This window comes from Rhamphochromis longiceps, linkage group LG14 (genome assembly GCF_057381845.1).
Source record: "Rhamphochromis longiceps isolate RC_006_pf linkage group LG14, R_longiceps_female_GT1.1, whole genome shotgun sequence".
Lineage (NCBI taxonomy): Eukaryota > Metazoa > Chordata > Actinopteri > Cichliformes > Cichlidae > Rhamphochromis > Rhamphochromis longiceps.
In genome coordinates this window covers 26777205-26799873 of record NC_140570.1, presented here as the reverse complement: position 1 = coordinate 26799873, position 22669 = coordinate 26777205, and the positions used below count along the sequence as shown (strand labels likewise).

The 22669-nt window shown below is 38.9% G+C and overlaps 1 protein-coding gene across 4 annotated transcripts in view; it reads right to left on the bottom strand.

Annotated features, from left to right (window-relative positions):
- Window positions 1-16819: 16819 nt before the first annotated feature.
- The window catches only part of LOC146654198 (neprilysin-like), a 34053-nt gene continuing 28203 nt past the window's right edge, over window positions 16820-22669 (bottom strand). For 2 of the 4 annotated variants that reach the window (XM_085379747.1, XM_085379746.1), the window contains 10 exons: window positions 21972-22070; window positions 21773-21850; window positions 21454-21557; window positions 21041-21099; window positions 20823-20942; window positions 20319-20452; window positions 19829-19894; window positions 19208-19303; window positions 18910-18986; window positions 16822-18714 (listed from right to left, as the gene is read on the bottom strand). In XM_085379747.1, coding sequence (XP_085235873.1) covers window positions 18615-18714; window positions 18910-18986; window positions 19208-19303; window positions 19829-19894; window positions 20319-20452; window positions 20823-20942; window positions 21041-21099; window positions 21454-21557; window positions 21773-21850; window positions 21972-22070 — 933 coding nt within the window. In that variant the 3' untranslated portion in view covers window positions 16822-18614. Of the gene's footprint in view, window positions 18715-18909; window positions 18987-19207; window positions 19304-19828; window positions 19895-20318; window positions 20453-20822; window positions 20943-21040; window positions 21100-21453; window positions 21558-21772; window positions 21851-21971; window positions 22071-22669 lie in introns of all 4 variants that reach the window. The other 2 variants (XM_085379749.1, XM_085379748.1) reach the window with 2 other exon arrangements.

The following is a 22669-nucleotide window of genomic DNA, read 5'->3' as shown; positions in this document are numbered from 1 at the left end:
GGAAATATGTTTAGAATACAAATCATATTAGGAAATTCAAATTGTGAATATAAAGCAGTTTGCAATGCACAGGGCTTTGAACAAGACTAAATCTCTGTTGCATGTCCTCATATGGGCACTAGTATGAAAAGTACGCCAATCACTACAGACCTAAAGAAGTGCTATGTTTTAAACATAGGATCACCTCTACAGAGGGCAAATTCCCAACCTCTGCTGACAACACATCAGGTTCTCCTGTGGTACCACAGAATGAAAAGCCACCAGGACCACCGAAGCTCAACTCAGCAGGCAGCAGATAGACAACATAAATCAGACTGCAACTAATATCTGGCCACAATAGACCAAAATGCAGGCTCCCCAAAGAAAACCCCCTCGGAAAAGAAGCAAATTCAGTGAAAGCAGGAGCATGAAGTTCATTTCTGGGTGATTAGCTCACACCTCAAATTAAGGGAGATTTTTTTTTTTTTTAAAAAGGAAGACTTTATGAATGACAGAACTGCATTATGATTATATAATAATTATATTTTTTGGCATGGTAAAAAAAAGATGCCGTTTTTTCAAAAATGTAATTTAATACCTGTGGTGGTGCTACACTTTGCTGGCACATCTTTTCCTGAATTGGTTATTTATACTAACAACACACACCTATGGCAATCTCTGCTCATTTGTCAGTGCAGCCTAAGCTGTGACAGTCGAATGAATGATGGTGTTTTTTTGGAGAAAAAAAAATTATCTGTGAAAACACAAAGAGAAAGGCAGCACACAAGAGAGATCGATAACAGTTATGTTTAGGCTTTTCCTTATGTTAAGTAACAAAACCTAATGACTCATAAAATGCAGAAAGACAAGAACAATTGGAGGTTATGACAAGGAGGAGGAGTAGCACTATTATAGTAATGACTTACACGTTGTAGGGAAACCGCATGTACAGGACATTTCCCTAAAGTTTCCTTTAATTTTCTATTCCGTGAACTTTAAAGGAAATATTTCAATGAAAAAAAAGTGCTTCTCATTAAGATTTTAAAGGCCTAAATAATTAACAGTTACCGTGGAGCTACATGAAATTATTATATTAAAATACCTTATGATTCCACATTTCACCTTAATATTAATATGACAACTTGAAGGCATTTTGAAGTGTGAAATTTAGTTTTTACTGATACATAAAATGAATGGAAAACTTTTTTAAAGAAAGGCTATGGATATGGGTTGGTCTATAGCACAAGACACACATTATTTATGTATTTCATTTCTCTTAAATGCATGTGAAGAAGAGCTATTTTCCAGTTATTATTATGTATTTATTCAAACACTATTTCAGTATAATGAATCCTGAAAAATACCCTTTTCTCTCTCAGCACAAGGCCAGCAGTCAAGGAAACATGTAAGTCAGCACTGCTCTCCTTGAACCAGGAGGACAAGGACTACCACATATACACCCAGGCACCCAGGACCAGTTAACATGGTAATATTACATCAGACTCTGAGAATTCAAAAGAAGTCACATTCAGACTTCAGAACAAGATTCTGAGTGCGTAAAAGAGATTCAGGGGGTAAGTCAACTTTTCTCACTTTATGGGAATTGCTTCCTTACAACCACTCAGTCAGTGTCAATGTGTAACTGATGCTCGCATCACAAGATGACCAACAGTGTCAAACTATTGTTTCATATCCTGTCAGAGACCATTCAATGTCATATGAGACTGTCCAGAGGTCAGGTTCAGTTTGTACCTGTAAATGAAATTCTACAATCTTGAGAAGGCACAGATGTTATCAGTTTTAGAAGTGAAAAGAACCAATCCTGTCCTGTCTCAGATAGCACTATCTGCAAGAAGTGGCACGATATTTTTAAGAGACTAGTTGAACCCCACTGTAGTCATGCAGTCATGCGTTTCTTTTTGAGCTTCAAAGGCATGTGCATCTTTTATTTCATTGCTTTTGAAATTCTTAGTTGAGGCACATTTGTGTACACATGCATTTCAATGCCTAAATGTCTCTCCTTGCAAATAATGCAAATAAATAGTACAATCCCTGAAAAAAGATAGGACACTGTGCAAAATGTTAACAGAAATGTAATTAAGAACAGAATGCAATGATTTGCAAATCACAGATTTTATTTACAATAAAACATAGAAATCATAACCCAGAGTCATATTGAATTTGATGGCATTAACACATCTCAAAATCTGTAATACAGCCATATTTACTACTGTGTAGCATTAATTTTTCTTTTAGCAAAAGCCTGTTTATGTCTGAGAACTATGGAGAGCAGTTACTGTTACTTTTGTCCTATTATTGTCTGATCAAGGATTCTAGCTTTTTTGACAGTCCTGGCCGTACTTTGTTGTATTTTTTTTGTTTCATGATTTGTCAGCACATCACAGGCAGCACGGTGGAACAGTGGTTAGCACTGTTGCCTCACAGCAAGAAGGTCCTGATTTTTGTTTTCACCACCTGGCTGTGTGGAGTTTACATGTTCTCCCTGTGCTTGTCTCCGGGTACTCCAGCTTCCTCCCACAGTCCAAAGATGCAGTTAATAGGGTCAGGTTAACTGGTAATTCTAAGCTGCCCATAGGTGTGATTATGAGTGCAAAAGGTTGTCTGTCTCTCTGTGTTAGGCTCCACTCCCCACCCCCCGCCACAAGTGATAAGTGGAATAGAATGGATAGATGGATGGATGGATGGATAGATGGATGGAAGCCTATGTTACTCTTAAATGAATTCTTAAACCTTTCAATATGGAGGGTTGCTTTCCAGATCTGCAAACTGACAATTCAATTTAAAGTAATCGTGCACCCATACCATCAGGGATTTATGCTTTTGAACTGAGTTCTGATAGCAAGGTGGATCCATGTTTTGCGTAACAGAGCTTTAACTAGTAATTTAAGGTGGTGAACTGTGTTCATAGACAGTGCCTTCTGGAAGTTTTCCTGAGCCTATGCAGTGATTTCCATGAATTATGGAATTATTTTGTTTTAACACAGTGCTGCCAGTGGTCTTAAATAACACTGGCATCCAATTAGGGTTGCCAACTCCCTGAAAAATAAATAAGGGACACCTCGTGGCCAGGGCCGGGCAACCCAGTTCACCCTTCACAGTGTGGTGAATTTTGTAGCTCTTTTTTTGTGTGTGAAATTATTTTTTAACCATTTGACTTGAATTTGATTTAAGCAGATGCATATTCTTTGTGATATGACCATATGGGAAACAAATGATCATTTAGGCATTTATTTTTAGCTCAAAATGACAACATTAACACAGTAAAACAGGTCTCTTTCTTAAACAGAAGCCTGTCATGCTTAACTTTTGAGAATATAAGTAAATCTTTCTTTAAAAGAACTCTGTCCTGCTTAACTTAAAATTATATAAATTAATAGAAAACAATAGAACGAAAAATATTCTTGTAACAGTGCACATATAGTGCATTTAGTATAATTGGCTTCAGTTGAGGTATTATTTCAAATCTTTTTTACGCACACACAAATCTTTTTTACACATACAAATCTTTTTTACACGTACAAAATATTTATGACCACATTTTGAGCCCATAGTGGTGTGCGTGTCTGTGTGAGTGAAAGACAGAGAGAGGGAGAGCGACAGATTTTCTGTTATAACCTTCATTTTATGGAGACACAGTGTGCGCACTCAGGTCGCATCAGAGCATCGGGCGGTATAGTGTGAGACCTGCATCGTGACCTACGAACTTCTAACCCCTGCGAGTCAATCGTGCAGTTTGAGCAGGAGCTGAATAACGTGACTGAAAAAAATCGCACAGTGTTTGCCCAGCTTTAGGTGTACTGTCGTCCGAGACTTGCACCGCAGTGTCGGCGTTTGTTTCCCTGTTGGCCATGCTTGTTGTTGTGGTCATCTGTTGTCTTCCGGTATTTTCTCCGTAAGCGACCTTTCCTCGACCAATGAGATGAGCGGTAATCTGAATTGTCATACTCGAATTGTCATAAGTGTGCTGTCAGCTCATGTGTCACAAAGCAGGAGAGGGGCTGGGAATTATGTTTTCAAACAAAGCGTTAATTCCATAAACATTTATAGACTACTTTTGATTCTCACTGTATTACGGGACAAAGTGCGTCCCTTATTAGCTCAATACGGGACGTGAACTTTTGTTTCTAAATACGGGACGATTCCGTTTTTTTAAGGGACGGTTGGCAACCCTACATCCAATACTGTTGGCACTTAAGCTAATTAGCCACTAAATGTCAATCAAGTTGTATCTGTTCAGTAGCACTTACTTTTTAGCCTATTGTTGCCCCCGTCCAGCTTTATTGAGAATCTTGCTATCATTGAATTCAACACAAGCTAATATTACATGAAAAAGCAAAATGTCATTTAGTAGATATTCTGTTCTACTGTGAATAAAATATCAGTTTATGACATTTACAAATCATTGAATTCTGTTTTCATGTCTTTTTCTTTTAAAAAAAGAAAGAAAGAAAGAAAGAAAGAAAGAAGCCAGTTGATGCCAGTTCGGGCATTTGACAAGGATGCCTCCTGGTTGCCTCCTTGGTGAGGTATTCTAGGCATGTCCTACAAGGAGGAGGCCCCTGGTCAGACCCAAGGCTTGCTGGAAAGATTATATCTCTCAGCTGGATGGGGAACATCTTGGCGTCCCCCCGGATCAGCTGGAGAAGGGGGCTGGGGTGAGAGAATCCTGGCCTTTTCGGCTCAGACTGTTGTCCCCAGAACTCCAACCCAGATAAGCAGGAAAAAAATGGATTAATTAATTAATTGCATTTTCTTTCCATGTCAGCACTAAGAGAGCAACCGCACAGCGTTCCTTGGAGATAGTTTTATGAAAGGATCAGAACTGAGGTGCATGAAGTTCACGAGGCATCCTTTCTGTGTTAAAAGCCAGAGATATCAACCTTCCACAAAGCAAATAGTATTGTCCTATCAAATGAGAGGACATTACATGGGATGCAAACAGTAATCTATATGACTCAAGCCTCATTACCGATTCACAGCTTAAGTACCCGAAGAGCTGAGAAGCAGAGGTGTATTATGTAGAGTTCAAGCTTTCAGCAATGCTTTCCATTACCACCTTTGGTTAGTCCTTTGAATAAAAACGGGAACTGGAGGCTTTAAGAATACAGAGGAGGAACTCATAGAACTACTTTAATAAGGAGGCATTGCTTTGAGTTTGTTTGCAACCCCCTGAATCCTAAATCTGCCAGAATCATCATATGCATACAGCAATTCCACCCAAGTCCATCCCATCAAGGGCAGCAGCTCAACTATGGCTCATGCTTGTGCAGCATCACTGGGCAATGAAGGCTAGGTAGCTCATCTGTGAAGAATAGCAGTGGTTAGAGTGACAGATGATAGAAAGAGAAAGAAAGACAGTTTAAAAAGACAGAGACAGTGAGTATGAAAAAATGGAAATTGACACATCAGTTGAGTTATAAAATATGAGTAATCCTAGAGAAAGACTTCATTTTTGAGGCCACTGCTTTTGTCAAAGGCAATTGTGGGAGCATGTCTAATACCTAACAGTGATGCCTTTGATTTGTGGGAAATTAGGAGCGGTCAGAGGAAAGCCATATGAAAACTGGGGAAACTTGAAAGTTGAACATATAGAGCCTGCAAGCTTGTTATTGAGGTAGCAGTGCAACACAGTGTAATTCAAACACAAATGTGTAACGCTTCATTACTGGTATGAGCAACAAAGTAACAAAACAGTCAGTGTGTTGACAGCAATATTGTCGCTGACTTGCAATTGAAGTGTTGCTCTGACCCATGTGGACATTATCCAGGGGCTTGTGTCTACCTGCAAACTTGGAAGCATGATTGTTTGACCTTTCATCACTTCTACAGTGGAACGTTTGGGGCATGAACTTAATCTCTAGTTACCATAGACATGGCTGCTAACAGAGTGGTGCCCTTTGCTAGGCAACTCTCAGCTTTCAGACAGTCAAGGGTGACGCTGAACAGGAGGTCTGAGTTACTGTTCATTTCCTTCACTGCGAAGGTCGTATCCCCAAGGCGTTGACAAGCTGACTGGTTAAAACTGCTACATGAGTCACACAGGAAAATAACACCAAGAAAGATCAACATCAGAAATAAAGCCATACAATGAAAAATGCATAGTATTAATAGACCTCTCTGCATTGAATCATATCTGTTATTAACCTCTGTCTCTCTTCCACAGCATGTCTTTTATCCTGTCTTCCTTCTCTCACCCCAACCGGTCGCAGCAGATGGCCGCCCCTCCCTGAGCCTGGTTCTGCCGGAGGTTTCTTCCTGTTAAAAGGGAGTTTTTCCTTCCAACTGTCACCAAAGTGCTTGCTCATAGGGGGTCATATGATTGTTGGGTTTTTCTCTGTATCTATGAAGCGCCTTGCGGCGACTTTTGTTGTGATTTGGCGCTATATAAATAAAATTGAATTGAATTGAATTGAATTAGCTAATATTAAGGAAAAGAAAACATTACATCCTTTAAAGTCCAATGTTTTAGGGGAAGCACTAGCTTTCTCAGTCTGAAATTCCAGCTCAGGCTGTGCTGCTCCCACATGAACACAGATGAGGCCATCAATCAATAACCTACCTACCTGATAAACACTACCTGGAATATATTTTACCACTGGCAAGAGTTCCTACTTCTCTCCATAAAGGTTATTGTCAGCAAAGCAGCCATGGAGCTGAAATGCATATTTGATAGAAAAAAGTGCAGTAAGAGAAATTCAAAGAATATCCAAAGTTGATTAGTTAGTACAACAGATATGCGCATGAAAATACTTCACATAAATCCTCTAATCACAAATCAACAATACAAATGAACAGTTACTTTGAGCAACAGTGGTTTCAAGTAATCTTTGTCACACTAAAGGAAAGAGGAGGAAAACAATGTAGCTAATATATAAGAATCACTGCAGCAAGGATGGAAAGTCTGATCAAGGCTTAGCAGGAGGAGAAAGAGATTACAGGCTAATATGGAGTTAACACAGGAATGGCGTAACACCCAGGTGTGCACATTCAGATCACCAGGGAAAGAGGTTTTAAAATATAGATGCTATATTTACATTTCACCTCAAAGTAAGTTGTTGCAGCAATGGTGTAAAATCATTGGAAACAGCTGTGTCAATTTCATCAACACCCACACTTTGCACTGACAGCAGACGTTGGGCACTTTCATGTAATCTTGCAATCAGCCTAACCTCATACTTTTCAGATCTCAGCATACAGACTCTGGGCCATATGTTAGCAGGTGAGGGTGCTGGATCTACAATTAGAAGGGGGGACTAGAGGGGTATTAACAATGAAAGGGCTTAGCCAGAGAAAAAGAGCTGTCATTTTCAGAAGGACAGCCTGTCAGTTGCAAGTGCTCATCCAATTACACCATGAGTGCCGTCTCTTTTGCGTTCTCGTTTTCTTCCCTTCCTCTGAATCTTCCTGTGCCCTCTGCTTTCCAGGGCACATGATCTCACTTTTCCTCTGCTCTCCTCCTTCATCCTTTGTTGGGTCTTAAAAGGTCTCCAGTAATTACTGCTCCTCTCCTCCACTCCTCTCTCCTTCTCTCGTCGACACGCCTATTTCTATCAACGTACAAAACAAAATCTGTTTCCACATCAGTTGGCATATTGCATCCAATGTGATTATTGTGCAGAAAACACAAAGTGTGGAAATGACTGACTGTGGTTTTACTGACAAGTAACCTGCCCAGACTCTGGGGAGCCACAGCTCCTGGTCAAGAAATAGTCCTGCACACTCCAAACCTTTTTTAAAAAATATATTTACACATGGTTTGTAAGAATCAAATTGATTTTAATATTTAAATATTAATAATCAGTTTCTTGTATGTTTTGGCTAATCTGTGTAGAAAAAAAAACAGACAGGTCAAAATCCACAAAAGAAACCGTTCAGAAAAATGCGTTTTATCTCACGTTGCTCTAATATTGACCCAGAGTATTGAGCTGCTGGAGAGTCAGAATACACTCTAGAGACAACATTGCCAGCCTCAGCTGTAACAGTTTCTCCCGGGAGGATAAGAGAGGAGAAGACCAGGACCCACCACAGCTGGGACTTGGTCCATAGAGAAAACAATGTGACAGCCACTGCATCACTTCCAAAAAAAATAAATAAATAAAAATAAAGGAAAATGTAAATGTTCTGTTGGTAATATAAAGTGTATTGTGAATGTTGGGTAGAGGAGAACAGGCTAAAATCAAATGGGACTGAAGAAGGGCTAAAGATGGATTGTATTCCAACTCCACCAGATTTGTTTCACCCTGCTCTGCCGGATGCCAACATCAAGCCCTCACAGCAAGGAGGCTGGTTTTGCACACATCACAACAAAAAGATTAGAACAGAGAGAAGTGCCATGTCCAGGCGAGGTAAGACACACACGTACTACCCAGAAATGAGACACAACATTGGGTGGGGGTGGGGGGGGGGGGCTCCGTTTAATAAATTTTTCCTCAACCACTCATCACATTGATATTGTTTCTCTATTTGTCTCTAGTTGTGGGTCCAACAGATTCATCCTACAAACTATTCCCTGTTCTGTTGATCGTAGGATGGATTCTCGGTTGCATAGCTGTTGTCTACTTCGTCTTCATTTTTGCTTGGGTATCTGATTTCTCTTTAAAATGTATGACATGCTTAAATGTAATACAGCAATAATGTATGTATTTGCTAGATGTTTTTAAATGTGAATACTTTTGAATAAGTTGTGAATGCCAGTGGCTTGTCAGTCAGTCAGACTTTCAGCCCACCACTCTGACTCAGACTGAACTATCTCAAAAAATATTTGATAGGTTACCATGGGGCTTTGCATAGACCTGCAAGCCCCAAGACAATGATTTGCTGTGACTTAGCTGATCCCCTGATTTTCCTTTTTAGCACTACGTCATGGTTTCAGTTTAAAACAGAAATGGCTGGATGGCTTAAAATTTAGAAAATTTAAGATAGACATGGATGGCTCAATCTGGGTGAAATATTTTATCCTTGGCAACCACTTAATATTTCACATTTCATCAGATCAAGATGACATGTATACACAAGAGGAAAAGTACCTCAAAGAAAAAATAGTGACTAGAGATTATGTTTCAAAACCTACAAGCCAGCCTGAAGTCTCATCCTGTGTGTTGTCTAAGGGGCTTGGAAAGAAAAGCGTCTGGACTTCTTTGAGTTGCTTGAAGACGTTTCACTTCTCATCCGAGAAGCTTCTTCAGTTCTAAGGGTCAAATGGTGGAGAGTCCCAGATTTAAACCCAGTGGGAGTATCCCCCCAAAGAGGGACAAAGGACCCCCTGATGATTCTCTACCTAATCACATGAGTCAAGGTGTGAAAGCAGGTGTGGGTCACAATCAGCCAGGGTTTCGGGTGAGCTCATTATGAAACCTGGCCCCACCCTATCATGTGATTTCCTGAGATCAGATGGCCCAGGATGTGAGTGGGCGTTAAGGCATCTGGGAAGGGAACTCAAAACTGGATTATAGATGGCAGACAGTTGGTGTCGTAAACCACCGCCTCTGTTCAAAGATGGTCGCTCACAGTGGACATAGATGGCTTCTTTCACTCCTCTACACTACAATAGGTGACACGGGGGAGCCCATGAAAGATAGACGCAACAACATTGTCATCCCCTATGTAGCCGGTGTATCAGAGAAACTCAGGAGAGTTTTCTCCAAGCACGGCATCCCAGTGTATTTCAGACCCAGCAACACACTCAGACAGAAACTGGTTCACCCGAAAGACAAAACTCCTAAACACAAACTTAACAATGTGGTGTATGCTGTACAGTGCAGCGAGGAATGCTCAGACCTCTACATTGGAGAGACCAAACAGCCACTTCACAAGCGCATGGCCCAACATAGAAGAGCCACCTCCACAGGACAAGACTCAGCAGTCCATCTGCATCTTAAGGACAAAGGTCACTCTTTCGAGGATGCTAACGTTCACATTTTGGACAGAGAGGATGGTTTGAAAGAGGAGTGAAAGAAGCCATCTATGTCCACTGTGAGCGACCATCTTTGAACAGAGGCGGTGGTTTACGACACCAACTGTCTGCCATCTATAATCCAGTTTTGAGTTCCCTCCCCAGACCCCTTAACGGCCACTCACATCCTGGGCCATCTGACCTCAGGAAATCGCATGATAAGGTGGGGCCAGGTTTCACAATGAGCTCACCCGAAACTCTGGCTGATTGTGACCCACACCCGCTTTCACACCTTGGCTCATGTGATTAGGTAGAGGATCATCAGGGGGTCTTTTTGTCCCTCTTTGGGGGAAACTCCCACTGGGTTTATATCTGGGACTCTCCACCTTTTGACCTTAGAACTGAAGAAGCTTCTCGGATGAGAAGTGAAACGTCTTCAAGCAATTCAAAGAAGTCCAGACGCTTTTCTTTGCAAGCTCCTTTGACTACGATGACCTGGATGACTGAGAACCTTCACAGACATCCTGTGTGTTTGTTTTACTAATGCATTTTGATTTTCTTTGTTTGGCAGAAAAGTGGTATGTGAGGAAGAAATTCAATTCATCACAGAAAATAACTTCTCCTTCCAGAGGGCACGGGGAAGAAAAGATCATCTGTACGCTTCAATATTAATTTTCTATCAGATACGGTCTGGACAGACAAGAAAATGTTTGTATGAAATTAGGGAACGGTTCCCTACTGTGATTGTTTGATAATAATGTTCACATGAATAATTCTCTGTCCTGTCATATATTGTTTTTTTCAAATAAACACATTTCTGCAATTATCTCCCATTCAATTGCAGTATTTATATTATACTGTAATCACTACAACATGAATTAAAACACTTTCAGGCATCTGGGATTGAAATCCATTAACTCCACAATCAAGTAGATATCCTATTGAGAACACCAGCTGTTTTTTGTCAGATAGTGTTAAATGTGAAACATTTGCATATTTAGGCTGCTGAACTTCACTTTGTAAACCATTTCAACTTTAAAAAGAATAATGCTTCATGTTAAAAAAAACAAAGCCAAAAAAAAAAAAAAACAGGAATATACTGTATTGTCAGTGTCACATAGCCACATTACTGGGACATGCCAAGTTCTGCTCAATTATAGTCTACAGTGAATGTATATAGCTGGGTGTAATTTCTGCTAAAATGATGCACCCCATTTGGTGCTTGTTCCAAAAAGTTGTCTGTGTGTGCATGTGCACGTGAGCCCTCTCTGTATATTCCTGTCATACAGCTGTGCATCAAAATTCTTTCTTAGTCTTAGGACTAGCAATATTGTTACCATGGCTACCACAAGTCTCTTTTTTTTTTAGCAGTCCCACACTCTCAATGGCTGTGAAACCATAACTCTTGAGAGATTAGACATCTGAGGAGTACTTTTTGTTCATAATTTGTTCTAAGAAATGTAAGCACCTGATGAACTGTTGCACACTACTGAATTCAGGCAGAATTTACTGTAGCACGTCAGGAAATGTTTGAAGCCAGTATTTGGACTTCAGCTATGAGTGATCAAACATCTTAGCTCATAAGTTAAAATGACCAAACTGCAATGGCGCTGTCAGCTTAAAGAGGCATTTTAAAGACTGCATTTAATAAGAGGCTATTACACTGTCTGGTTTTTTACTGCAAGTTGTGTCACATCCACTTTCCAGTAAGCAAGAGGTGTAAGCCTTATAATCGGGCACAGGCCAAATAAGCCTGTACATTGAGTGTCATGTTCAATATGTGCACCAGATGCAAACATCAGTCTAAAGGGTAATGAGGCTGAGATGGAAACTTTGTATACCACAACACCGTAATAGCAGAAACACATGTAAATTATAGTGACTCGCACACACATCTTCATGCTGACAAACATGCAAACACATGCAATTACTCTGCATCCTACTTATACACATATAACCTTTCATTAAACACGCATACAATGATTTGTAGTAATTTAATAGCGTCAGGTTGCTCGTAACAGATATTTTGCAGAATAATCATGCTTTATGCTGTTAACACACCCACTGTGCTCACTTCACAGCAAACCTGCCTTACACCACCTCACATCGAGATACGCATTCTTCACAAAACTTGCAGCCAGCCTCACTTTGGCATGCCTTCCCACTAATAGATCACTTTACAGGTACACCACATGGTGCTGTGCAAAAACATGTCTTCCAGGTGTGGTACATTAACTCTAAATTAATTCTATGTGTCTACACTTGACATTACACAATTACCACCTTGTTGTTTTGCCCTTGTTTAGTAGAAAAACATAAAACATGCATGAGTGGAACGCAAAACTGAGATCATTCTAATAAGATGCATCGTTCCTGTCAAACCTTACTGTAAGTATTGGATGGTAACAGCAATAATATTGCTTATTGTTTCCAATAATACCTGTAATTGTAACGTTATAGTGATGTAAGAGTCTTTTTTAGGCTTTAGGCTGATTTTGGCAGTAAATTTAACACCACTAATGATGCTGGCAATACGGCTGCAGTTCTCCTATATATAACCCTGGAACCACCTGGCCTAACAGAGGCTGTTTGATACCACCACCACCTGGGGCAAAGCCAGGTCCATTTTGGTCTTAAACTTATTTTGGGATGGGAAAAAAGTAGCTTGTATGTGGATCTAATGCTCTTGAAAGACTCATGGGGAATAAATGCATTTGTTTTAACAGTAGCTGTGGGCCAATTCAGCTGTAGTTAAGAAATCAATAGCTTCTTAAAATAAACACGGAAAATGACAGTTAAACTTGAGTCAAATCTTGTTGTGGAGTTGATACATAGTGAACAAGCCAAATATATAAAAGCACTGCCTTAACATAAGCACCATGACCAGCCAAGACAAGAGATTAAAGTAGAACTGATGGTTTTTCTTGATAATTAAAGACGGAGGTTGAAAGAATGCACATCATGTTTTAATTGTCTGATTTGATCCAAATATCTAGCAGCTGATGATTTGATGATATTTTATCAAGAGTGTTTAACAAAGCAACTATCTGGCCAGCAAAATCAGCAAACCAGCAAAATGGAAAGACTGCATTCCCAGAAAGCCCTACAAAGTGCTGCATGTCGAACTGGCATTTCTGATTGTGACAGATAATAGTGTTTCATCAGCTGAACCAATTAAGTGCTGTGACCTGTGTGCCAGTGTCTTGAAGCAGTTAATAAGAAATGCGTGGTCCACTTAGTGAGACAAAATGTAAAATTAATGGAACTGATCTTTCACCTGTTATCTGCTAAAAGAAGATCAATGGTTAGTTTAATGGCAGAACACACTAGAGTAGACATGGTTGAAACATGAAAGGGAGAGGGGGGGAAAGCATATGTGGCTGTCTTCAGATAACTGAAGTGGATGCCTAGCTGTCAGCTCAAGGGTCGATTAGAGCGAGCTACAACATGCAGTTTCACCTGCGAAAGAGAAACAAGATCCAGTGTGGAAAGTTGTGTGCAGCCAAAGTAATCAGTAATCCTCATCGGATTAAACTTTTAAACTTTTGCAGCTATCTATCCAAATGGACTCAGCTAAAAAACAAATAATAATAGGTAAACAAACAAAGAAAAAGATATTTAAAAACAAAAACAGATTTACTGAACAACCACAGGAGGTCACTGTTTTATATTAATTATGAAGTGAGCACAGACACTAATGTGAAGCCTTAAAGCTGTTGATGCAAAAAATATTTTTTAAAGTTTTATCATGTCCTTTTTTCAAATATTTTAAACTGTATTTACACATTGTCTATGCTGAGTACTTGAGGCAAACTAATACACATATGTCTTTTTTAATTCTTAAATTCTTGACAATATTTTTAGAAAAGGCATTAAACAGTTTCTTTTGATATATCTGCACTCACTAATGTGAAGCTGAAGAATTTTATATGTTAATTTATGTATTAAATGAAAACCACTAGCGACAGTGAATTGTTCCCGTGCCCGTGTGATCTTATGAATTCTTTTCTTTTATACTAATGCATGAAAAAGTAAAGAGCCATATAAAAAAAACTTCAGGGAAAACTCAACCAGTTTGAACTCAAAATGGGTGGCTATCAGCAGCCATTAAAAACAAGAGCACAGCAAGAGGGCACTTCATAATAAGAGCTCCTTTTGAATCAAGTGAGCAATAACAAGATGTGATTTCCTACCTGAAACACTTTCTCACTTATGATTCTCCTAACATATTATTTGCACGTGGCAGTGTGCCTATGCACATGTGCTTTTGTGCATACACCGTGCAGTGCCCCAAGCACTAACACACACAAGCATTCCAGAGACTGGAAGAGACACCCCCCCCCCCCCCCCCCCCCCCAAGATACACACGCAAACACACACATACCCACACACATACCAGTAGACCCACCATTAAGGTCACCCAAAGGGCGCACGATGGAAAACTGAGTAGTTTTATGACCAGAGGGCAACAGAAGGGAACTTTGTAGTGGGAGCGAAAACAAAAGAAGAGCTGGCACTGGTGACTTTCTTAAAGTTGAAATGGCAGTAGGCTTTAACATTTTAAGCCCAGAAGTGCTAGTTGTGTTGTGAAATATAAAATAAAATAATAACAGCAAATTAAAAAAAACAAAAAACAAAAAAAAACTCAAGTCACTCTTTAATGTGTTTTCGTTTAATATCCCCCCTCTGGGTTACCACAGCAGTCTACAATGTTCACAGTGCAAAATAAACTGTTCAGCCTCCTAGGAACATGCTGAGGTGTTGTAATGTTAGCTGTGATGTTAGCTAGTGTAGCTGCTAATGACTGGGAAGGTGAGAGCACGAGGAAAGTGGGTGGTGTGAACTTTCAGCTAACTGCCAAAGTGTTACAGCCAGTGGGAGCAAAAGGGGGAATCTTGGCAGTAAATAAGCAACCGCAACTAATATTCTACTGAAAACAGTAACTGAATGAATCTCAGATAGGGCAGAAATGTGTTAACCAGAAGCAGCAGGTGAAAATATCTTTGTTGGCTGTTTGTTGTTTTATGCAGTCAAGAAACACTAAATAAAGTTTGTCCTTGCTTTTTAAAGTCACCCTGTTTGACACACTGGCGACATTTTGTAGACTCCAGCATAACCCCCAAATACTTCTGGTCTGCTCTGCCAATGAGAAGCATGCACTCACGTGAAAGTTTTTATAGTGTGGTAAAGAAGAACTACAAAAATGAAGACATAAACAAAATAATTCCAGGCTTTACTTTTTGTCTATTTGCACAAGTATGTGTTTTTTGGCCCTTGCCCCTGCAGCAGCACTCTCCCCTTTCTTAAGATATTTTTGACACTTTTCTTCAGAGTTTGGTCATATTTCCTGTGCTCCTACTTGGCATCCCTGTCCCTCACATCATGTGCGTTATAATTCTCTTTGGCTCACCTCTGAACTTCTGAAGTGTTGTTTTCCTTCTTCTTCTTCTTCTTCTCATTCCCTGTACGTCCCTGACAGTTTCCCTCTCTAGTCTCAGCCAAGGTGCAAGCCATCCCCGTGCCAGGAAATGTGCTTGCTAGTTCATTGCAGCATGGGGTATATTTACTAGCAGGCAGCTTGGGAGCTGCTATAAAGATATTGCACATTCATTTGTTTGCATTGTGACTAACTTTTGGCTGGCTTCACACTCAGCTCCTACTCCCCCAATTCTTATAGGCCTAATTAGTGGGGGAAGCTGCATTTAGATTAAATATTTGCCCTCTCTGTGGAAATTTCAAAAATAAACCACTTTATTCATAATACACGCATCAAGTCAACAATATTGTGTGAGTGGAATGTAATGTATGTCCATACTTTAATCTTTACAAGGCCATCAGGGAAATGCAGATTTCAAGCTTTGATGTAGAATATTTGAATGATTTTCTGCACAATTTTATTAGGTACGCCTGTTAAACTGCTCTTTATCACAAATATTTAATCAACCAATTACATGGCAGCACTTATGTAGACATGGTCAAACCGAGCATTAGAATAGATAAGAAGAAGTTGACTTGTTGGTTTCAGATAGTATGGTCAGACTTAAACAACATAAAAACATTGATCCATCCCAGTTATGTCAGTTCAGGCTGTAGTGGTGTAGGAGATATTCTCTTGGCATCCTATCATGTCAATATGAACCAAAATTGCTAAGTAAGGTTTCCAGTGCTTTGTTTATTCTAAGAATTAGGCATTTCTGAAAAACTGAGAAGAAGAGGAAAAAAAAAAAAAACATATCATCAGCTAATTATTGTAGTAAATGACTTCAGCTTCGCCCAAAATTTTGATTTCTTGTTTCTCAAGGATTTCTGACAAGATTAACCAACCTTTCACATGTTACTAGCACGTCCTTCCTATCCCAGATAACATGCATTCAGAAATATATTTGAGCTAAAGAACAAAAACACCCATGAACATAATAAGTCAAGCTGTCTGCAGACATACTGTGTTTTTTAAAGGTTTATTCTGAAAGAAAGATGCTTCTCAAGATGATAATCAGTCATTCTTAGAAAGTATCTAAATACAGGCAACTGAGGTATTTCTGTCTTTCTACAAGTGGACTGAAAGTGAGAGAAAGAAAACCGAGTGACCAATAAAGACACAAAAACAGCTAGCACAAATAGCATTGAGAATATCTGTCTATATATATATATATATATATATATATATATATATATATATATATATATATATATATATATATATATATATATATATATATATATATATATATATATATAGATATATATATATATATATAGATGTATAGAGATATATATATATATAGATATATATATATCTCTATATAGATATCGATACATATATCTCCCGCTCGCCCCTGCAGGCAGTTTAGCTTTCAAGCTGTAGTGCTCTACCAAAGGCCTGGGAGCTTGAATATATATATATATATATATATATATATATATATATATATATATATATATATATATATATATATATATATATATATATATATATATATATATATAGTTTGGACATGGAAGGCGTATACAGTCTACATGGTCTACATGATCATGTACATCATTCATTGCACTAATTTCTAGCTTTTCTAGCTTTTTCAACTTACAATTTAACATTAAAAAATAAAACCACATGAAATGGTTAATTAAATTCTACTGATTTAATACAATCACCTGTATTCAAAAAATGGATGCACTTGTGATTTTTTTTAATGTTTCTGAAACTATATAAGAAGCTTAATCTTTTTGCTTTGTGCTTATAATCACCTTAAAACAAAAACAGAAAACATTGGCTATATGGCACACTTTGTAAGATTAAGCCAAGATAAAAATGGGAAATCACTATGCTTCTTCTCAATAGTTAAACATTTTATGAACACACTTATTCAATGTCTTATCAAAAGTTTGGAAGCTTAATAATACGCTCACATGAGTTTGTTAAAAATCAGATTCTTTTTTGACTTTGGCTTTTCGTACTGATAAAAACATGAAACGCAATGTGGCAATTACTGAAATCAAGCCGGGGTTATTATATAAACTGGACAGACCACGGACAGCTCTTTGCACTCGTTATGCTAAGTTAAGTCATATGGCAGCTGGCTAAAACACTGAGACGTGAGAGTGGTGTTGATTTTCTCATCCAATTCTTAACGAGAAAGCAAACGAGCATGAGAAAAAGCCGAGCTACTTGTTTAATAATACATTTTCTTATCCTTTGTTCTCCCACAAATGCACATACACACTCACACAGAGTAGCACAACTGTAAGGCATACCAATCTGCTTGACAAACAGCAGGCAGTTATAACAAATGACGTACAAAGACTGGAAAAGACACAGAGACATTCGTTCACACGGAAACACTCAGGAGTCTCGAAGAACGAAAAGGGTTTGGTGTCTGTCAATTGTCGTCTTTATGACTTATGACCAGGTGTCATCTTAAAGGCAAAAACTTCATTTTGGTTTATAATCCACGTTCTGCTAATGAAGAGCAGCCACCTGCCAACTGCGGTAAAGATGTTAGCATTGATTATAGAACAGCACTGTGTAATATGCGATCGCGATTAAATACTCGCTGCTCTATATAATAAAATGACTTTTGATTTTCTATAATAATTTATCTAATCTAGTTTTATGGATGACCAAAGATTACACTATGAGTACACTGAAGAGTGGATCAGCATGTTGATGAAGGCTGAAACCAGCTGAGGTTTTATGAGAGTACAGCTCAGTCCCACATACAATAGAGTGGTTCAGCCCTGTTACATGTATATGAGTGTGAGTGGGTGTCTGGTGTATTCATATGCCAGTGGGCTGAGCACATTTGTCTGTCTGCTGCTCTTCTGCCAAATACTTTTGCAGAATTTAGACTGAAACACACTCACATGTGCACTCACAAATACACATTGGACTCATAAATGAGAAGCAAAACAAGAAAAATTGAGAGAAAAATAAAAACAAAAATACAAAAGTGATTGTATGAGTAGGAGAATAATTGGGCTGAATGAATGAACTACAGTGTCAGAGGTGGAGAGACAGTGCTCAGTCCATCCATCTACGAGGGTACAGTGTGCTGCCGTCCTTGGATGAAGTGCATACTGCAGTGTCAGTCCACCAGCCATGGTCCATCCAGTCAAGAGCTAAGGGAAGCTTCCATTTTAATGCAGCCCCCGGTGAGTTCTTCAAAAATCAGAGGGTAGAGGTACTGTAGGGGAATGGGGAGGACCCATCCCAGAGGTATGTGAATCACCACACACGGCAGATGTTGTCAGGAACCATGTAGCTGCTTTTGTTGCAGTTGAATGCTTTGGCAAATTCTGGGAAATTCTGAAGGGAGCCTAGTACCCTGTGAACGTAGAGAGGAGATTGATGGTTGGAGCTGAAGTTGTTATATTAGACGGGGACTTGAAAGTGAAATTAACATGACATATCATTTTGTCTAGGTTTTAAAATGTTAGCTACCATTGTAATTTGTTTTCTGCCCTTTGCCGGCAGCACATAGCTGATTGATGTAGAGAAAATACTCTTGGTTTGAGTTTACCTGAATTTCCCTGGACTGTGTACGTCAACTTTAATGGAATTAACAGCTTGCTCTGGCCGATGTGTTCCACACCACACCTGTAAAAAGACAGTGATTAGGATGCACCAAGAAATCTGCACATCTATCCATTGCTTAACCCAGTCATCCATCCATCCATCCATCACGAAGCATGCACATTTTGCAGGATATTTTTCTAATGTTGCCTACAGTCCTAGGAAAGATCAGAACTACAATGCATGTGTAAAAAATGGCTTATTATTCAACAAACAACTGCTGCATCAGACAGTAAGGCTATTACCTGAGCAAAGTTTAGGAAGAAGAGTTGATCATGGGAAAGGTCAATTCCAGGCAGAGGTGGTTCCTCTCCATGCTGCTTTACGTAGTTCTTGTAGGCCTAAATCAGTGACACAATCTTACCCAGCAGTCATGTTGAATACATCCAAAAATCACACTGATTATGAAATCATAACTTATGTCACCATGTTTGCAGACAGAAAAATAAATGCATATGGATCCATCCTGTCTCCCTGAGATCTACGTATTAATTAGAAAAATAATCTAGACTTTGCGCTGAAAGAGAAAGAAAAAAAAGTGTACCGTGTATGTACTTTGTTAGACATGTATAATTTATGTGAAAATACTATACCTGCTCTTTCATGTTGCATTCAAGTCTTTGAATGTCTTTTCTGTGCTTTGCCAAGCTAAAACTGATACATCCAGCAGCGACATTATGTCCTTTATTGCTGTGTTTACAATAGCTAATGAGCCAGCCTGTGACCTAACAAAATAACTAGTCTATTAATGTTAGAAAGCAGATGACAATAGCAAGCTGCAGACTGAATCACCTCCTCTCTTATCTGTAAACTGGGCCTCTTAAACAGACTTTCTCTCTCTCTCTTTTTTTTTCCAGGCTCATTACCTGATACGCCTGTCGTATCCCTCCATTGTCAGCAATGTTTTCTCCGAGGGTGTTGTTACCATTTAACTGGAGAGGCGATATGGGGACATAGAACACAAAGATTGACAGGGGAAAAGGACAGAAGGAGGCTGTAATTTTTCCTCTGTATTTCAGCAAATCGTACATATAACTTTTGGGATATAGGAAATCATTTCACAAGGGATAAAAGAAGCATTGTTCAAAAGAAAAGGACACAGAAGGTGAGACAAAGAGAAGGAGAGGAAGAGCCATTGATATGTCAACACAAAATATTAAGGGCACCTGGAGCAGAGAAGGTATGAGGCAGCAAAATGTGTGGAAAGACAGAAAAATGACCAACAGATAAGCTGGCAAAGGTAACAGGAAAGCAAATTATGAGATAAAGTAAAGTTCATGATAATATTGGGGGAAAATATGGGAGGAAATTTGATAAGAGAAAGAAGAAGGATGGATATAGTTCAGATGAACGTACATGTAGTCCACTAGCGAGATCCCAAGAGAAGTTTCCGTACTGATCAACAATGCACTTCGACAGTTCGAGGAACCTCTGTATTGAGTCTGGTGTCCACCAGTCCTTCAGGTCGCCATCCTTATCATAGTTACGGCCTAAAGAATGAATGGGACGTGGACAGGTTGAACTTGATGAACAAGAAAACAAGAATATCAAGAGCACTTAAATGCTATATAACATATAGCAACTAACATATATATTCTATGTTAGTTGCATATTTCAATTACATTTATGTGTTTGTGAACAGTAGATGTCAGTACAAATAAATCCTCTCATCTCTGAAGCAGAACCAAGTTGGAAAAAAAGTTCTGAGATCCTAAATGGTGTTACAAAACATGTTTTTCTGGTACCAGTTACAAGGGGAAATCTATTACATATATATATAATTTATTTTTCCAAAGATCAATGCAGTCTGCCAGAACTGCCCCAGGGAGGAACAAAGAGTAACAATGCGGAAACTCATACCATTGTCATCAAAGCCATGTGTGATCTCATGACCGATTACCATGCCGATGCCGCCATAGTTGAGAGACTTAGCCTGGCCTTTGCTGAAAAAAGGAGGCTGAAGGATTCCAGCAGGAAACACTGACACCAAGAAAAGTAAAATAAATAAATCAGCAAATACATAAAATATGTATTGTTTTAGTCTTTTGCAGTTTAATCTTTGCATATATGTGAAATACCTATTTGATTTTTGCTGGATGAGTAGAAGGCATTGACAACAGCAGCTCCAGTTACCCACCTGGAGAAAGATGTTGGAATTAACCTACAGTGAAGAGCACTACTGCTACAGTAAAGAGCACTAGACTACTGTGAAATGCATGTTTGATGAAATATATCAAAATTAACCTGCAGTTATTAATAGCTGGGCTAATGTTAGCCTCCCAGCCGAGGAAAGCTGAACTCTATACGTGGGTAGGAGTATGTGTGGGAGAATGATCAGTGCACTGTGCTAAATGTGAGATACTGGGGTACACCAAAAGTGGCAAAAAGAGAAAAAAACTGATTTATTACTGCTAATTTAAATGGTAATAATTGCAGCTTAATATACATCTGGAATAAGGCAGTTTATTCTACCCCTCAATGGAAAGCTTACTCTTCTTTGTTGACTTTTACTCTGAGTTTCCGCAGGCGTTTCTTCTGCACATACTCCAGGTTCTGTAGGATGTTTTCAAAGTACTCCTCTGCACTGTAGCTCAGCTAACACCAACACACAGAAAAACAGGAGGATTAGCCGAGATGAGAGCTATCAACACTTGGCCATATATTCTCCAGCAAAACTCATAAAAGCCAGGAATTCACAGAGATTTTTCACAGAACCGATATGCGGCTACAATAAAGGCGCTCTGTATTCTGCTGAAATGATTCCATGAAAGAAGGAAAACATTCTCAGTTGCATATTTTCAGATACTTACATCTTTGTACTCATTGTTAAGATATTCGCCATCCATGATGTTGTCTGAATAGCCGATCCGTTCCCGAATAGCTCGGGCCTGCACAAGAATAGGTTGAGAAAATTGAACAAACATTTTTAGCCATCAACTATCCTGAAATTCAGAATGGGCTATACGTATAACAATCATTAACTGTTATAGCTAAAAGTATAAGCAATACCTTCTCCTCAGCTGCTTTCTTGGTCTCTGCATCCATCCATGTCAGGTCATCAAGGTTACTAATGAACACTTCCCGAATGCCTTTAATCATCTCTTCCATCTAAGCCAAACCACACAAACACAAACAAAGAGTGAAAACCTCATCATATCAGTCAGAACAGATTTACTGCAGAAGGAGACTATCATCAAAAGTCATCTGAAGTTATGCCAAGCAATCTTGCAACATACTGGGCAACAAATTCATAAAAATGCACTTCCCTGAATTAAGCCTCATTATTACATAGTCACGTATGAATGCAGAACAACTCCAGGTTACACTCTGTGTAGGAGACCTTGGCAGACATTTTCAGAAGTGTGATATTAGTTTAACATGACATATTTTTTTCTATCAAGTGTTAAAATTGGCTGTAAATTGGCAATAATCAGATATGCTTCATTAGTGACTAAAAACAACTACAACTACCAAAAGAAAATTATTATTAAATAGATATTTCTTTGTACATATAAAAGTCTCATCTTGTTTTAAAATTCTCTACAGTAGATGTCTTCACTCCTTGACTGCATGGTTACAAATACATTATTGATCATGCTACTGCTCTACATATTTTAAAAATCTACATTCGCTTATAGATGCATTCAGCATTTTAGGGTTTCATTTCTGGTTACTCGAATGATCCTGAGCTTTATGAATTTAAATTA